General features: G+C 41.2%; 1 protein-coding gene across 2 annotated transcripts in view; it reads right to left on the minus strand.

Annotated features, from left to right (window-relative positions):
- Positions 1 to 1223: 1223 nt before the first annotated feature.
- INPP5D (inositol polyphosphate-5-phosphatase D) overlaps positions 1224 to 14564 on the minus strand; it is a 237395-nt gene continuing 224054 nt past the window's right edge. For both annotated transcript variants that reach the window (XM_077488478.1, XM_077488479.1), the window contains 3 exons: positions 10772 to 10859; positions 5845 to 6075; positions 1224 to 4620 (listed from right to left, as the gene is read on the minus strand). In XM_077488478.1, coding sequence (XP_077344604.1) covers positions 4293 to 4620; positions 5845 to 6075; positions 10772 to 10859 — 647 coding nt within the window. In that variant the 3' untranslated portion in view covers positions 1224 to 4292. The remainder of the gene's footprint in view (positions 4621 to 5844; positions 6076 to 10771; positions 10860 to 14564) is intronic.

Below are 14564 nucleotides of genomic sequence, written 5' to 3' on the forward strand. Positions count from 1 at the left end.
CTCCCAAGAGCTTCCCTTTTACTTACCTGAACCCGGTCTTTCCAGCAACGGGGATGGGCACACCAGCTCCAGCTGGTGTCTCAGGTCCTGTTTGAATAGATTGATAGCAGCACAGCCATTAGCTCCCACTGCTGTCAATCAAATCCAATGATACAGGAGTCGGGGGGTGGGGCCGAGTCCTGCTGTCTGAGTCGGTGGATGCAGCAGCAGGACACGGGAGTGTGCCCACACAAGTGCCCTGAGGGAGAGCAGCTCTCCAACGGGGCACTCGAGAAGAGGAGGAGCCAGGAGCGCTGCTGAGGGACCCCAGAAGAGGAGGACTGGGGCCACTCTGTGCAAAACCAACTGCACAGAGAAGGTATGTATGACATGTTTGTTTTTTGTTTTTTTGAACAAACCTTTACATATCCTTTAAGTACAAACAAAGTGGTTGAAAATTTTCCCAATGGAGACACACAGGGCAATAAAAATTTGACTTAGGTTCTAACCTTTGCCCACTATATCCAAAGTGAAGATAAAAAGTTATGGCTGGAGTTTGGCTTGAAATACAGTTCATAGTTACACAGAATTCAGCTCACTTCACACAGCAACAAACCACATCATCAGCAGGGAAGCTAGGTTAAAATGATGAATGGTGCTACTCAGAACATAAACCAAATAAACAGAGATATCACCACTTTAAGGTCTCTCTAATGCAAATGGAGATTTAGTAGCTCAAAAGTCCTCAGGTATAAAATTTCTGTCACTTTCGTGTTCTGCCAGGCATACAAGTTAATTACTGAATGCTGCCGTACATGTGCAAACGCCAATGCAGCTGTGCATTGGCATTTACCAAATTATATGCACTTATGTGATTATGGCCATGTACAGGTTCACTTGTTGCATTAAGCTTGAGGACATTTGAGTTATGGAATGTCTGTGCATGAAGCCTAGAAATGCAGACAGGACCTTTATTTATCACCCATGAATAAAATGGACAAGAACTGTCATTACTGCCTGTGGCTTGAAATGCTGCTATTCATCGGTGATCAATAAATATCCTATTTGGAGACGGTGTGCATTTTTTTGTTCACATTCGTGATTTAAAATTCAACTCTTTAGCAGAAACCCAAAAATGATAATTTAGCTTCAAAGCCTCGGTGCCATGTCATCATCATATTGCCATTATTATTATTATCAGATATTTACAATCAATGATTTTGCCATTATTAATAATTCAACACTTAAAATTTATACTCAAAGTACCTATTTAATTCAGCTTACATTTATATATTATAATCTTTAAGACAGTTATACAAAAAGTTAAATCCTTCATATTTACAGTAATGCCAAATAATGATCTAGTTCTGGTACAATGATAAAATAAATTTGCACAAAAATTGAATTGTACCTGAAGTGTTTATATTTTTCCTAGCTTTTCCACAAGTGCCACATACATTAAATTAAATTGCCACTAAAATACACAATTAATATTATTATTAATCCAGTTCAATAGTTGGGAATGCTTTGCTACTGAGAGCCCGGAGTTGTGGTTTGTGCAGTTTCAGTGTATTTAGCACAGCACAAGGCAGGGAAACAGATGTAACAATGCAGTCACTGGTAAGGAAGACAACATTTTCACCACGTGGGTTACAACCAGAGTATGATGCCATCCTCAGTCATAGAATGGGCTAAGGGATACTTTTATAAAACAAAATCATTTAAAAGTTTTACCTTTAAAACTGAATTATGGACAGCTATAAAATACAGAAATGAGTATGGCTCTGTATTCAGTAATACATCATAACATGTTTTAAATGCTACCAGTGCAAAATCCTGAATTTGACTGGCTGTCAGCCTCATGCAACCTCTATACAGCATTACTCAGACTGGAAGAAGAAACTGTAGTACTAACCAAAAACCTGTGCAGCATGCACATGTCCTAAGAACACGCTGACAGAATAGGATAGCAGAGTGGACAGAGGAAAAACCTGATCAGTCTGTTGCTGCTCTATTATTGTCCAATTATAAGGATGGGTTGAAAGGACACCACACATCCAACTAACTACTGTCATGAGCCACCCCCATCAAATCACTCCCTGCATCTATTACCTTTTGTACCACCACCCCCTCCCTTTAGAATGTAAGCTCTATGAGCAGGGCCCTCCTGTCCCTTCTGTATTGTATTGTACTGTAATTGTGCTGTCCCCCCTCTACATTGTAAAGCACTGCGTAAACTGTTGGCGCTATATAAATCGTGAATAATAATAATCCTTTGCAATAGAGAAAGTGGTGTCATCCCTCTGGCTGAGCTATTTGAGAAATATATAAATCTCACGTCTAGATGAACAAAAAAATGCAAATCCTTTGGCAATTCTCATGTACTTCATCTGTGTATTTAACGGATTGCCTGGAGTTTAGACTTAAAGGGGTTGTAAAGCTTCCTTTTTTATTTTCTAAATAGGTTCCTTTAAGCTAGTGCATTGTTTGTTCACTTACCTTTTCCTTCGATTTACATATTGCATTGTATCAGTTCTTAGATGTAGTGGCCACATTAATTTTGTTTTTTTATTTTTTAGGCTCTTTTACTTTATTTATACCTGTGATCCAGCCATTAAAGCTGGGTATACACATTGACATTTTTGCGCTACTGTATTCTGACAGCTGGGACTCCCTCTATTAGAATACACAGATCAGCAATTGTGTTGAACAGAAAGGGGTACACATAGACCTCAATTTGGCCAGTTCCTACTGAACTGTCAAGTTTCCATACATGTATATCCTGATTAATTTTTTTAACTTTCTTTAACAGACCAAGCTGTCCATTAAAATTGACAGAGGGTTGAAACAAACCATTTACCACTGAGGGGTGCTTACAATGATTACCGTAGCTTCTATTCATGTATGTAAAAACTTTATTTATCGCATCTGTGTATTTTGATATGTTTTCCTTCATGGGATTTCTCTTTCCTGTACATGTCTGTATATTTACCTAAGAATGCTGCACCAGAATGGAGCACTGTCACATGCAAAAGAGAAAATAAGCACTTACTTTTCTGGTACACACTTTAAGGCTACTAAGAAAAGAGTCCACTAAGTGCCGGTTTGGTGACATATATGGTCCAGCCATCGAAAAGTGTCTGCCTCGTACTGCGCAGTACGGAGCAGAAGGAGATTCGGAAAATCTCAGAAGATGAACAGCGCCTGCGCTGTGGGTCGAGGTGCAAGCCCCACCATCCAAGTGGACATAGGGCTGCAAATATTACAGGGCCCCTCGCGGGCTCGCTTCGCTCGCCGCGCTTCGCTCGCCGCGCTTCGCTCGCCGCGCTTCGGCATGGCCTCGCTTCGCTCGCCTCTTTTTATTCTAACTCCTAATGTCCACTTGGATTGTAGGGCTAGAACCTGGACTCACGGCGCAGGTGCCGTTCATCTTTGGCTATTTTCGGAATCTGCTTGTCCTGTGTACTGCGCATGCGCAGTACACAGCGGACACTATCCGACGGGGGACACTATCCAACAGGACACCGGATCAGAGCCATAGTACAGATAGGCAAAGACAGTTAGGCAAAGACAGATCAGAGCCGAAGTACATGATACCATTGTGAACCTGGTCTCCATTACAATTACTATGGAAAATCATCTATTGGACTTCTGTTTTTTTCTTTTATATCATTTGCAAAACCTGAAGATTATGGAAATAATTCGCCTTTACATAGGTCTGACCACCACTATACACCATGTCATTTTCTTATAACCTTTCATTAATTTATATTCATTTACTTATTTAGTAAATCATCTATCCAATGTTAGGAACAAATGCAAGCATACATGGCAAAAATAGTTTAAGCTGGCACTTTGCAAAAACAGGGTCTTGTATTTAAGGAACGCAGATACGAGTGGAGTTCTCGGAGTATCGGCAATATAAAAAGAATCAATTGCACTTCCATTCTAAATGTGGTGTCATCAACGTTCAAGTGAAGCAGTCATTATGGTAAACATCACCAATACCAACTGGGCCCAACTTATTTTCTGGCTGAAATTCAGATGGCTTGAAAATATGTTTCCAGTGTTGCCCAGTATCACTTTGGATGGGTAAATTATCAGACAGAAGCATTTCAATATGCAGTTCCATATACTATACTTAATAGGAGTTCCAGGAGAGGCAGGGAGAGCATATTACCCCATAATTTCTTCTGTAGGCCCTAAATTGAATAAGTAATTTACTCTTTCTAAAAAGATATCTTAGATGAAATAGTTGTAAACTGATGTAAACAAAAGTGCAAGAACAACTCGTGAAGAGAAAAGTGATGAAATTAGTTGTTCTGTGCCTCACGTAGAGCATGACTTTTAGCAGGCAATGGTGGACGAGGCTTAGGTAGAACAATTTCAGGCCGGTTGACACTATTTGGAGCCATGGCTGATAGAACGTTCTTTACTGCAGCTTTTTCAAGAACAGCAGGTTTCTTCTCTGAAGTGGAATATGTCATAGATCGTTGACGAACAGCTGGATTTTTGCGAGGTGCTGGCTCAGGAGGTTTATGAGGCCGATTCTGACCTGGTGGAGGATTAGAGCCAGTGTTGACTGGACCATATAATGGATTATCAACCATTTCTGGTATGTCAGCTGGGGCTGGAAGGCAACTGCAGAGAGATAATTTATTAGTGATAAAAGAAAATTATTAATGTACATTGGGAAAGAATTGGCAAATTGTGCATTTTACCATGCGTTACTACAAGGTATATAGGTCTGAAGGAAAAGGGTCAATTTTTACAGACAGTGCATTTTTGTAACACAAAGGATTTACAATAAATAATTATACAGTATTGAGGGTTCTTCACATTGCTGATGAGCTGGCTCAGGTCTAGATGGATTTTGATTTTGAATATCTTGTGACTGACAAGCTACTAATGCCACGTACACACAATCGGAATTTCAGCAGCAAAAGACCGATGAGAGCTTTTCATCGGAAAATGCGACTGTGTGTAGGCTCCATCGGAATTTAGCTGGCCGAATTCCAGCCAGCATATATTCGAGAGCATGTTCTCAATTTTTCAGACGGAAAAAGTTTCTATTGGAAATTCCGAGGGTCTGTAGCCATTCCGACGTGCAAAATTCCTACACATGCTCGGAAACAATTCGACACATGCTCGGAAGCATTGAACTTGATTTTTTCTCGGCTCGTCATAGTGTTGTACATCATCGCTTTCTTGACAGTTGGAATTTGGTGTGACCGTGTGTAGGCAAGACAGCTTGAGCAGAATTCCATTGAAAAAACCATCAGAGCTTTTTCTGTCCATAATTCCGATCGTGTGTACACGGCATTAGAAAGGCCTTAAAGTGATTGTATGCGATCACCTTCTAAAACAACCCATTCAATTTAAAATATAAATGAAAGGCTAAACATTTTTTTATAGATATAAAAATACATTATAAATACCTATTTCCCTTTTTTATAAGTGATCACATTCCCTCAGTTCTCAGCTGCATTAGCTGGGGGGGAGGAGAAGCAGCAGCACACTGAGCTTGCCAGTGAATGGCTGTGCACCAGGGGCATGTCAGGACAAGTCTGATCATTGGAGGAGAGCAGACTGAGTTCCCAGGATAGCTAGAGAACTGACCACGGTGTGCTCTCCTGCTTAGTGTGGTTAGTTTTTAATAGGAAAGCAAGGGGACTAGCAGAAACACCAAGGATTTCACACAAAGTAAGCAATACAAATAAAACAGGATACTTTCTCATACAAGTACATGGTACAGCAGACACATATCAGGAATATGAAGTGTTGGGGTCACAAACGCTAAAATCAAAAAGACTGTATGATGCAATACAATTCCTCTAGTAGAAAATAAACAATGGATGTACTTACAAAGACTCCTGCTGACGGGTACTTGGAGGCCCTCGTGCACTAGGACAAGGTCCAAACTTTTGAGTTGATGTAGGATTCCGTACGGGAGGTGTAACTGGTGTGTCTCCACGTCCCAGCACTGGAGAGCCTGGTTTGACTCTCTGTTCAGCCACTTTAAATCCTGCAGGAGTTCCGGGAGGACTCTGCTTCACCTGGTTTGCTAACACTTGATTTGGTACAATTTGATCCACGCTGCAAACAGATGAAAGAAGAAGCATGAAGAAATGGTCAGGAAGCCTGAGACGGACCTAACAAATTGTGACCCGAGAGCCTTGCAAGACTTGAGCTTTCAAAAGAAAATTTGTAAAAAAAAGTCTTAATGAAGTTCGTACAAAAATTCTCAGAACATTCTCAAAACATTTGCCTGTTTGAAAGATTTTGTTTGCTTTTAACATTTGATTTTGGAATGAATGACATTTTCCATCCTGCTCCTTTGAATTTTCTCTTCCAATCATTTTAAATAATCTCTTCAAATCATTTAAAAAAAATCAGAGAGGAAAGCATAACATGTACATTACACGCATTTAAAAGTTAACTAGCGATAAGTGTATGAATTGTTAACAAATAATGTCCTGTGGAAGGACATAAGCAAGGACATATGGAAGGACATAAGAAATTAAATATATTCATAATAATAAATATATATTATATTCCGAAGAGATTTGAATTGGGAGAGTAAATTAAAACTAATTCCTAAAGGTGTTGAAAAAGGATGAGAAAAAAAAAAGGAGAAAGTATAGATGAAGAAGAGGATAACTTAAAGCGGAGCTCAACCCAAAAGGGGAAGCTCAGCTTGTTCGCACCCTCCACAGCCACATTTGGCACTTTTTTAGGGGGAGCGGGTACTTGGTTTGAACAAGTAACGGCTTCCACTTCCAAGTAAAATCGCTGTGGCAATCTGAGTAATTGTGGCCCATTCTCCTTCTCCCGCTGCCTTCTGGGACACACACAGGGACCATTCACAAAGCACAGCGCAACTTGGACATGCAGAATAGGAAATCGTCTGTGAGGCCGGCGCCTGCCCTCAAAGCTGACTGACGATCCAGCTCGGGGTGCCGAACATTGCAGGATCCTTGGACAGTTAAGTGCCCTTATATTAAAAGTCAGCAGCTACAGTATTTGTAGCTGCTGACTTTTACTTATTTCCAGACTGGAGCTTTTCTTTAAGAAAGAAGAGAAGAGGAGAATTATTGAATTATTAATTGGTTTTTGCAAGATATTGTACCCAAGGCTTCCATGTTTTATTTACCACTTCCCGCCCAGCCTATAGCAGATTGATGGCCGGGTGGTGGTTCAGTTATCCTGACTGGGCGTTATATGACGTCCAACAGGATAACATGCCAGCGTGCGTGGCAATCAGTGGTGCTGTGTGTGTCACTCTGACACATCACATCTCCATTCGTAGTAAGGAACCCCTGACAGAGTCTCCTTACCACATGATCAGCTGTGACCAATCACAGCTGATCGGTGGCTCTCCCTGTCGGGGGGGGGGGGTCTGTGCTGATAATGAGCACATTGATTATCAGTACAACCCCATCAGATGTGCCACCAACAATGCCAATCAGTGCCCATCAGCTGCCAGTCAGTGCCCCATCAGAAACGCCTGTCAGGGCCCATCAAAGTGCCAATCAGTGCCCATCACAGTGCCAATAAGTACCACCTGTCAGTACCTCATCATCAGTGCTGCCCATCAGTGCCATCTATTAGTGTCCATCAGTGCCACCTGTCAGTGGCAATCAGTGCTGCCTATCAGTGCTGCCTATCAGTGCCCCTCAGTTCCACCTGTCATTGCCAATCAGTGCCACCTGTCAGTTCCCATCAGTGTCGCTTATCAGTGCCCATCAGTGCTGCGTATCACTTCCGCCTATTGGTGTCCATCAATTCTACATTTCAGTGCAGCCTCATCAGTGCCTATCAGTGCAGCCTCATCAGTGCCCATCAGTGAAGGAGAAAACAACATTGTATAACAGAAATATAGAAATACTTTTTTTTTTTTATTTCTTTTTTTTAGTTTGTTTAGCAAAAAATAAAAACCCCAGTGGTGATCAAATGCCACCAAAAGAAAGCTCTATTTGTGGGAAGAAAATTATAAAAATGTAGTTTGGGTACAGAGTTGCATGACCGCGCAATTGTCATTCAAAGTGCGACAGCACTGAAAGCTGAAAATTGTCCTGGCCAGGAATATTTGTTATCATTCAAAGTAGCAGATCAAATTGAATGGCATGGTAGAGGATCTCCAGGATTTGGCAATTGCTACTCTTAACTGCTAAGAAAATCAATGAGATTAATTTCTTAGAATGTGCAGGCATATTTTTTATAGGTCAGTTTAGAAGGACTTGCCAGGGAGACATATTCAGATTAATGTGTGTTAAGGAATTGATAAGACTATATATTTGGTTTCAGAATTTTGTGTCCACCAAGTACTGTATAATATGCAGTTCCTCCCTTTCCACAACCTCTAAAACAATCAAAAGAAGCATTTGAAAAATAAGAAGCTAAACTTGTCAGTACCATGTACCATATCAATAACACTTTGGGGTTGATTTACTAAAACTGGAGAGTGCAACATTTGGTGCAGCTCTGCATGGTAGCCAATCAGCTTCTAAGGCTGGCCATACATTCTGCAAATTTCTTGTTCAATTTTCTTTAGATTTACCTTCAACTATGTAGCACAAGGGCCTTCCTGATTGCATACAAAATGAAAGTGTTTATGTTTTGACCTCATATTATATGGTTTTGGGAAATCTAACTTCGGCTTCAATTAAGCTTAAAGTGGAAGTAAACTCCCCTATCGTTTTCAGCCAAGGAAGCTGCCATCTTTGCCTCTGTTTAATCTTCAACTGCTATGGTGCTGCACATGTGATTCGTTATGACACCAGCCATTGGATGGTTTGATAGTTTGGCTGAGAGCACAGCCAATGTGCAGTTAGCATTCCCGGCATGCCTTTTTTTTTTAACTGTTTAAATCCATGGGTTAACTTCCACTTTAATTAAGCTTTGACAAAAAAAATTTGAAGCTGATTGGTTTCTATGCAGAGGTGCACCAGCTTTTGTACTTACAATTATCTAGTAATTTATTAGAAATACAATGAAGAATATTAAATATTACAGAAATATACTTGAAATTTGTCAGGATTTTTACAGAAATATTCCATGGGTATCATTGATGGATGGTAAATCTATTTGTTTCATCAAAGTTTCACTATGGGGTGAGTGCATGGGCTAAAAACTGGCCACAAGGGCGAGTTCAGACGGTGGGGATAAATGAGGAGTACTCAGAATGGTCAGGGGTGGGTGGTGGGGTCCCCCAGGGTTTTGTGACCAATCCTATTTAATTTGTTCATAAACGACCTGGAGGATGGGGTAAACAGTTCAATCTCTGTATCTGCAGACGATACTAAGCTAAGGAGGGCAATAACTTGCAAAAGGATCTGAACAAATTAATGGGGTGGGCAACTACATGGCAAATGAGGTTCAATGTAGAAAAATGTAAAATAATGTATTTGGGTGGCAAAAATATGAATGCAACACTTCTGTTACAACACTGCTTTACACTAGGGGGAATCTAGGATGTAAAAGGACCTGGGGGTCCTAGTAGATGATAGGCTCAACAATGGCATGCTAACAAAGCAAACAGAATATTGGCATGCATAAAAAGGGTATTAACTCCAGAGATAAAGCGATAATTCTCCCGCTCTACAAGACTCTGGTCTGGCCTCACCTAGAGTATGCTGTGCAGTTCTGGGCACCAGTCCTCAGGATGGATGTACTGGAAATGGAGCGAGTACAAAGAAGGGCAACAAAGCTAATAAAGGGTCTGGAGGATATTAGTTATGAGGAAAGGTTGCAAGCACTGAACTTATTCTCTCTGGAGAAGAGACTCTTCAGAGGGGATATGATTTATACAAATACCATGCTGGCGACCCCACAATAGGAATAAAATGTTTTCACAGAAGGGAGTTTAACAAGACTCATGGCCACTCATTAAATTAGAAGAAAAGAGGTTTAACCTTAAACTACATAGAGGGTTCTTTACTGTAAGAGCGACAAGGATGTGGAATTCCCTTTCACAGGCGGTGTTCAGCTGGGGGCATCGGTAGTTTCAAGAAGCTATTAGATAAGCACCTGAACGACCGCAACATACAGGGATATACAATGTAATATTGACATATAATCACACACATAGGTTGGACTTGATGGACTTGTGTCCTTTTTTGACATCACCTACTATGTAACTATGTTTGTAAAAAAAATGACTTATCTGAGAAAAATGATAATTTTCATCAGATGGTATTAGATATTTTTCTTGTAATATTTGTATTGATAATATACTTTGATTAGAAATGGCTACAAGTAGAAGGCCTTTATTAGACCGTAATTCACCCTTCCAATTTTATTATTACTTGGTTGAAAATGAATGTCGATTTCACTAACTAATGATTAGAAAAACAAATGAACTTTTTTAGAACATTCGTTTCCAGAGAAATTTTATTTAAAATTCTACCTATGGGCACAGATTAAGGCTGGCCATACACCGACAGATTTTTTTCTATACCATCCATGCTGTACAGCTTGGATAGACGAATCCCCCTGCTGGACTTTTAGGAGAGAGGCGGAGGGGACTGAACCGCGGCTCAGTGTCTGAATGGACACACAGAGCTGCGGCTCAGCTCAGGTGCCCCCCATATTAAGGTGCTTGCTGTGGGGGAAATCAACATGGGGGAGGGGCCCACAGCACCGAAGAGGGACCCGAGAACAGGAGGATCTGGGCTGCTTTGTACAAAACCATTTCACAGAGCAGGTAAGTCATTTTCATACCAAAAAAAGAGGCATTACAATCATTTTAAGATAAACTGTAGAAAAGACCTGCAGAAAAATGAGCACTTACCAGAAAGACTGCTCCCACTGCTGGCTGCTCTGGGATTTTATTTGATGTTTTTGTACCACTGCTTCATCTTTTTCAATCTTAACAAAGTCTGTGAGAAGAAATAACATTCTAATTTTCATGCTATTAGAGTGTCATAAAATACAGACATGTGCAGTGAGGAGAGAGGGATTAATGCCGTTGTAGACCCTCAGAATTATATAGCTTAAAACATTGAGAATAATAAGATAAACTTACCCCAGTAAACTATTAATTACAATTCTTACCCTACCACCTACAATTTACAACTTTAAATACTGCTGGCTTGTGCTCTCAGTACTGCTTCCCTGAACTTCTGGTCTTCACAGGAAAAAAATTAACAGTGGACAGTGCAATCTCCAGCCAATCAGTTAGCTTGCAAATGGGAGGAAGAGGGAGAAGTAGGGGAGTGCGTTGGCATCCTAGGCTATGGGGTTGTGTGTTTCTATTGAGACATAAATCTAGGCCCTGCATTCAGGTGGCTCCATAGAATGCTCCAATGGAAAGGAGCCACTCTGAAACAGGAGACCTGGTGCAACAGCTTAAACTGGACCTTAGAAGATGCAAATTCACTAAGTGATTGACGTCGGGTTCGCACTGGTACCACAAACGCTCTGAAATTGGGAGCACATGTCGCATGACGTGTGATATATTGGGTTGTGTGAGGAATAAAATCATATCATCTGCATACATGTTCAGTTTATAGGTGTTATTAAAATTATCCTTTGAATCCATTATAGGTGTATTTTAAATGCTAGAGACAGAATATCAACCAATAATCCAGAAACAAAAAACACATAAAACAAATGTTAGAAATTGAGTTGCAGTTCAGTGAATAAAATAATTATTTGATCCCCAAGCAAAACATGACTTAGTACTTGCTGGAGAAACCCTTGTTGGCAAGCACAGAGGCAAGATGCTTCTTGTAGTTAGTGACCAGGTTTGCACACATCTCAGGAGGGATTTTGGTCCACTCTTCTTTACAGATCTTCTCTAAATTCTTAAAGTGATTGTAAAGGCTTGTTTTTTTTTTCTATAAAAAATAACAAACATCTGTTGCAGTGGATCTGCACAGAGCAGCCTGGATCCTCCTCTTCTTGGGTCCCTCTTCTAGCCCCTCCCCCCCTGTTCAGTGCACTCACAGCACGCAGATTGCTATGGGGGCTCATGAGCCAAGTCACAGCTCCCTGTGCCCATTCAGACACGGAGCACCGACCCGGCCCTACCCCGCCCCCTCTCTCCCCTGATTGGCTAGCTGACTTTGATTGACAGTAGTGGGAGCCAATGGCGCCACTGCTGTGTCTCTGCCAATCAGGAAGGAGAATCTGGATGGCTGAGACACTCATGGACTTTGCTGTACAGTTAGTGACCTCAGGTAAGTGTTAGGGGGCTGCTGTACACAGAAGGCATTTTATCTTAATGCATAGAATGCATTAAGATAAAAAAAACTTCTGTCTTTACAACTCCATTAAGGTTTCTTGGCAACTTGAAGTTACAGCTCCATCCATACATTTTCTATAGGATTAAGGTCTGGAGACTGGCTAGACCACTCCATGACCTTAATTTGCTTGTTCTTGAGACACTCCTTTGTTGCCTTGGTGGTATGTTTTGTGTTATTGTCATGCTGAAAGACCCATCCTTGATCCATATTTAGTATTTTGGCTGAGAGAAGAAAGTGTTCATCTAAGATTTTGCAATACATGGCCCTGTCCATTGGCCCTTAGGCCGGGTTCACACCGCTGCGATGCGGGAACGCCGCAAATCCGCGGCGTTTTCCCGCATCGCACGACTCCCGCCGGCAGTTCACACTGCCCTATGCGAACGGCTGGGAGTGTCAATGATATGTTAATGACACCCCCAGATCCGATCGCATATCGCAGTGCGATCTGCCGACTCGCACAAGAATCGGATCGCATGGTGTGAACGCCCATGCGATCCGATTCTGTTGCGGACGAAAAAAAGGGTCCCGTGCGAGTTTGCTGCGGGACCGCTGCGAGTTCAGCCATACTATCTGTATGGCTGAACTCGCAGCGCTACGGAGATCGGATGTGATTTGCGGTGCGAATCACATCCGGATCTCCCCCCGCAGCAGTGTGAACCCAGCCTTAATGTGACAAAGTCTGCCTGTACCTTTTAGCAGAGTAACAGCCCCAAAGCATCATGTTTCCACCTCCGTGCTTGACTATAAGAATTTGACTCAATTTTGGTCTCTGACCACAGCACTTTCTCCCAATCCTTCTCTGAATCATTTACATGTTCATTGGCAAACTTCAAATGGGCCTGTACATGTGCCTTCTTGAGGGGGACCTTGCGGGTGCTGCAGGATTTCAATAGTGTGTGTATTGTGTCACCAATGGTTTGTTTGGAAACTGTGGTCCCAACTGCCTTGAGATCATTCACAAGCTTCTCCCGTGTAGTTTTGGGATGATCCCTCACTTTTCTCATGATCATCCGTACCCCATGAGGCGAAATTTGTATGAAGCTCCAGATTGCTGTTTATTTTGTATAACTTCCATTTGCGAGTAATAGCTCCAACAGTTGTCTCCTTCTCACCAAGTTCCTTGCTGATAGTCTTGTAGCCTATTCCAGTCTTGTGTAGGTCTACAATCTTGTCCCTGATGTCAGGTCTTTAGTCTTGCTCATGATGATGAGTTTGAATGGAAGAAAGAGATTCTGTGGACAGTTGTCTTTTATACACATAATGAGTTGTCGTTAGGAGCACCTTCCTAAATTGACAATTGGCACATACTGTAGCCAGTCTGTGGCAGAATTATTGTTGGTTGGTAGGGTATCAAATACTTATTTTACTCACTGAACTGCAACTTCATTTTTTAACATTTGTATCATGAGTTTTTTTTTCTGAATTTTTGTTGATATTCTGTCTCTATCATTTAAAATACACCTATGAGAAAAAAAAATTATACACCCTTCATTTCTTTGTAAGTGGGCATAATTACAAAATCTGCAGGGGAATCAAACAATTATTTTCCCCGCTGTATATACTGCAATAGATTATAAGCTCTTCCACATTCTGTATAATTCTCCTATACCCTAACAAGCGATACGTGCTTCTACCTATCACTCACTAAACCCTATTTTCATGATGAAAGAAGAGATAGGTGCAGTTATACCAGATCTTATTTTTTTAAGCGGATCATTTCCTCAGTATTGGCCTATAGCTTACTTTGTACCATTGTTTTAAAAAGGAAAAAAACAGTTTCTGGCAAATCATAGACCAGTAATGCCGCGTACACATGGCTGGACTTTTCAACAGCAAAGGTCAGAAGGAACGAATCCGTCAGACAATTCAACCGAGTGTGGGCTTCATCAGACCTTTGCTGTCAAAAAATAAGATGGACTTTAGATTTAGAACCTGTTTCAAATCTTTCCGACGGACTCGAGTCCGGTCGAAAAAAACTGTTCATCTATATTCTAGTCCGGTCGTACGTTATCACGGTCAGATCCATTGGACTTTGGTGTGATTGTGTGTGTCCAAGTCCGTTCGTTCGGAAAGTCTGTCGAAACTCCCCTGAAAGTCCGTCGGACCTAGTCTGCAGGAAAGTCTGGACGTGTGTATACGGCATAACAGTTCTATACTGAGACCTCTAGCTTGGAGGTTTGTTTACAAGCAAACCTCTATGATCACTATGATTGGCTTTAATGAGGATCACAAGTCAGAAACCATTTGCTGTGCACATCACGAGGAGCCATGTCCTGTGCACAGAGAAAGAAATACAGTTGTTTTTTCATTTATTTTTCCACACTTAGTTTATAATAA

Source organism: Lithobates pipiens, unplaced genomic scaffold (assembly GCF_037356315.1).
Source record: "Lithobates pipiens isolate NorthernLeopardFrog02 unplaced genomic scaffold, aLitPip1_a1.2 Scaffold_18, whole genome shotgun sequence".
Lineage (NCBI taxonomy): Eukaryota > Metazoa > Chordata > Amphibia > Anura > Ranidae > Lithobates > Lithobates pipiens.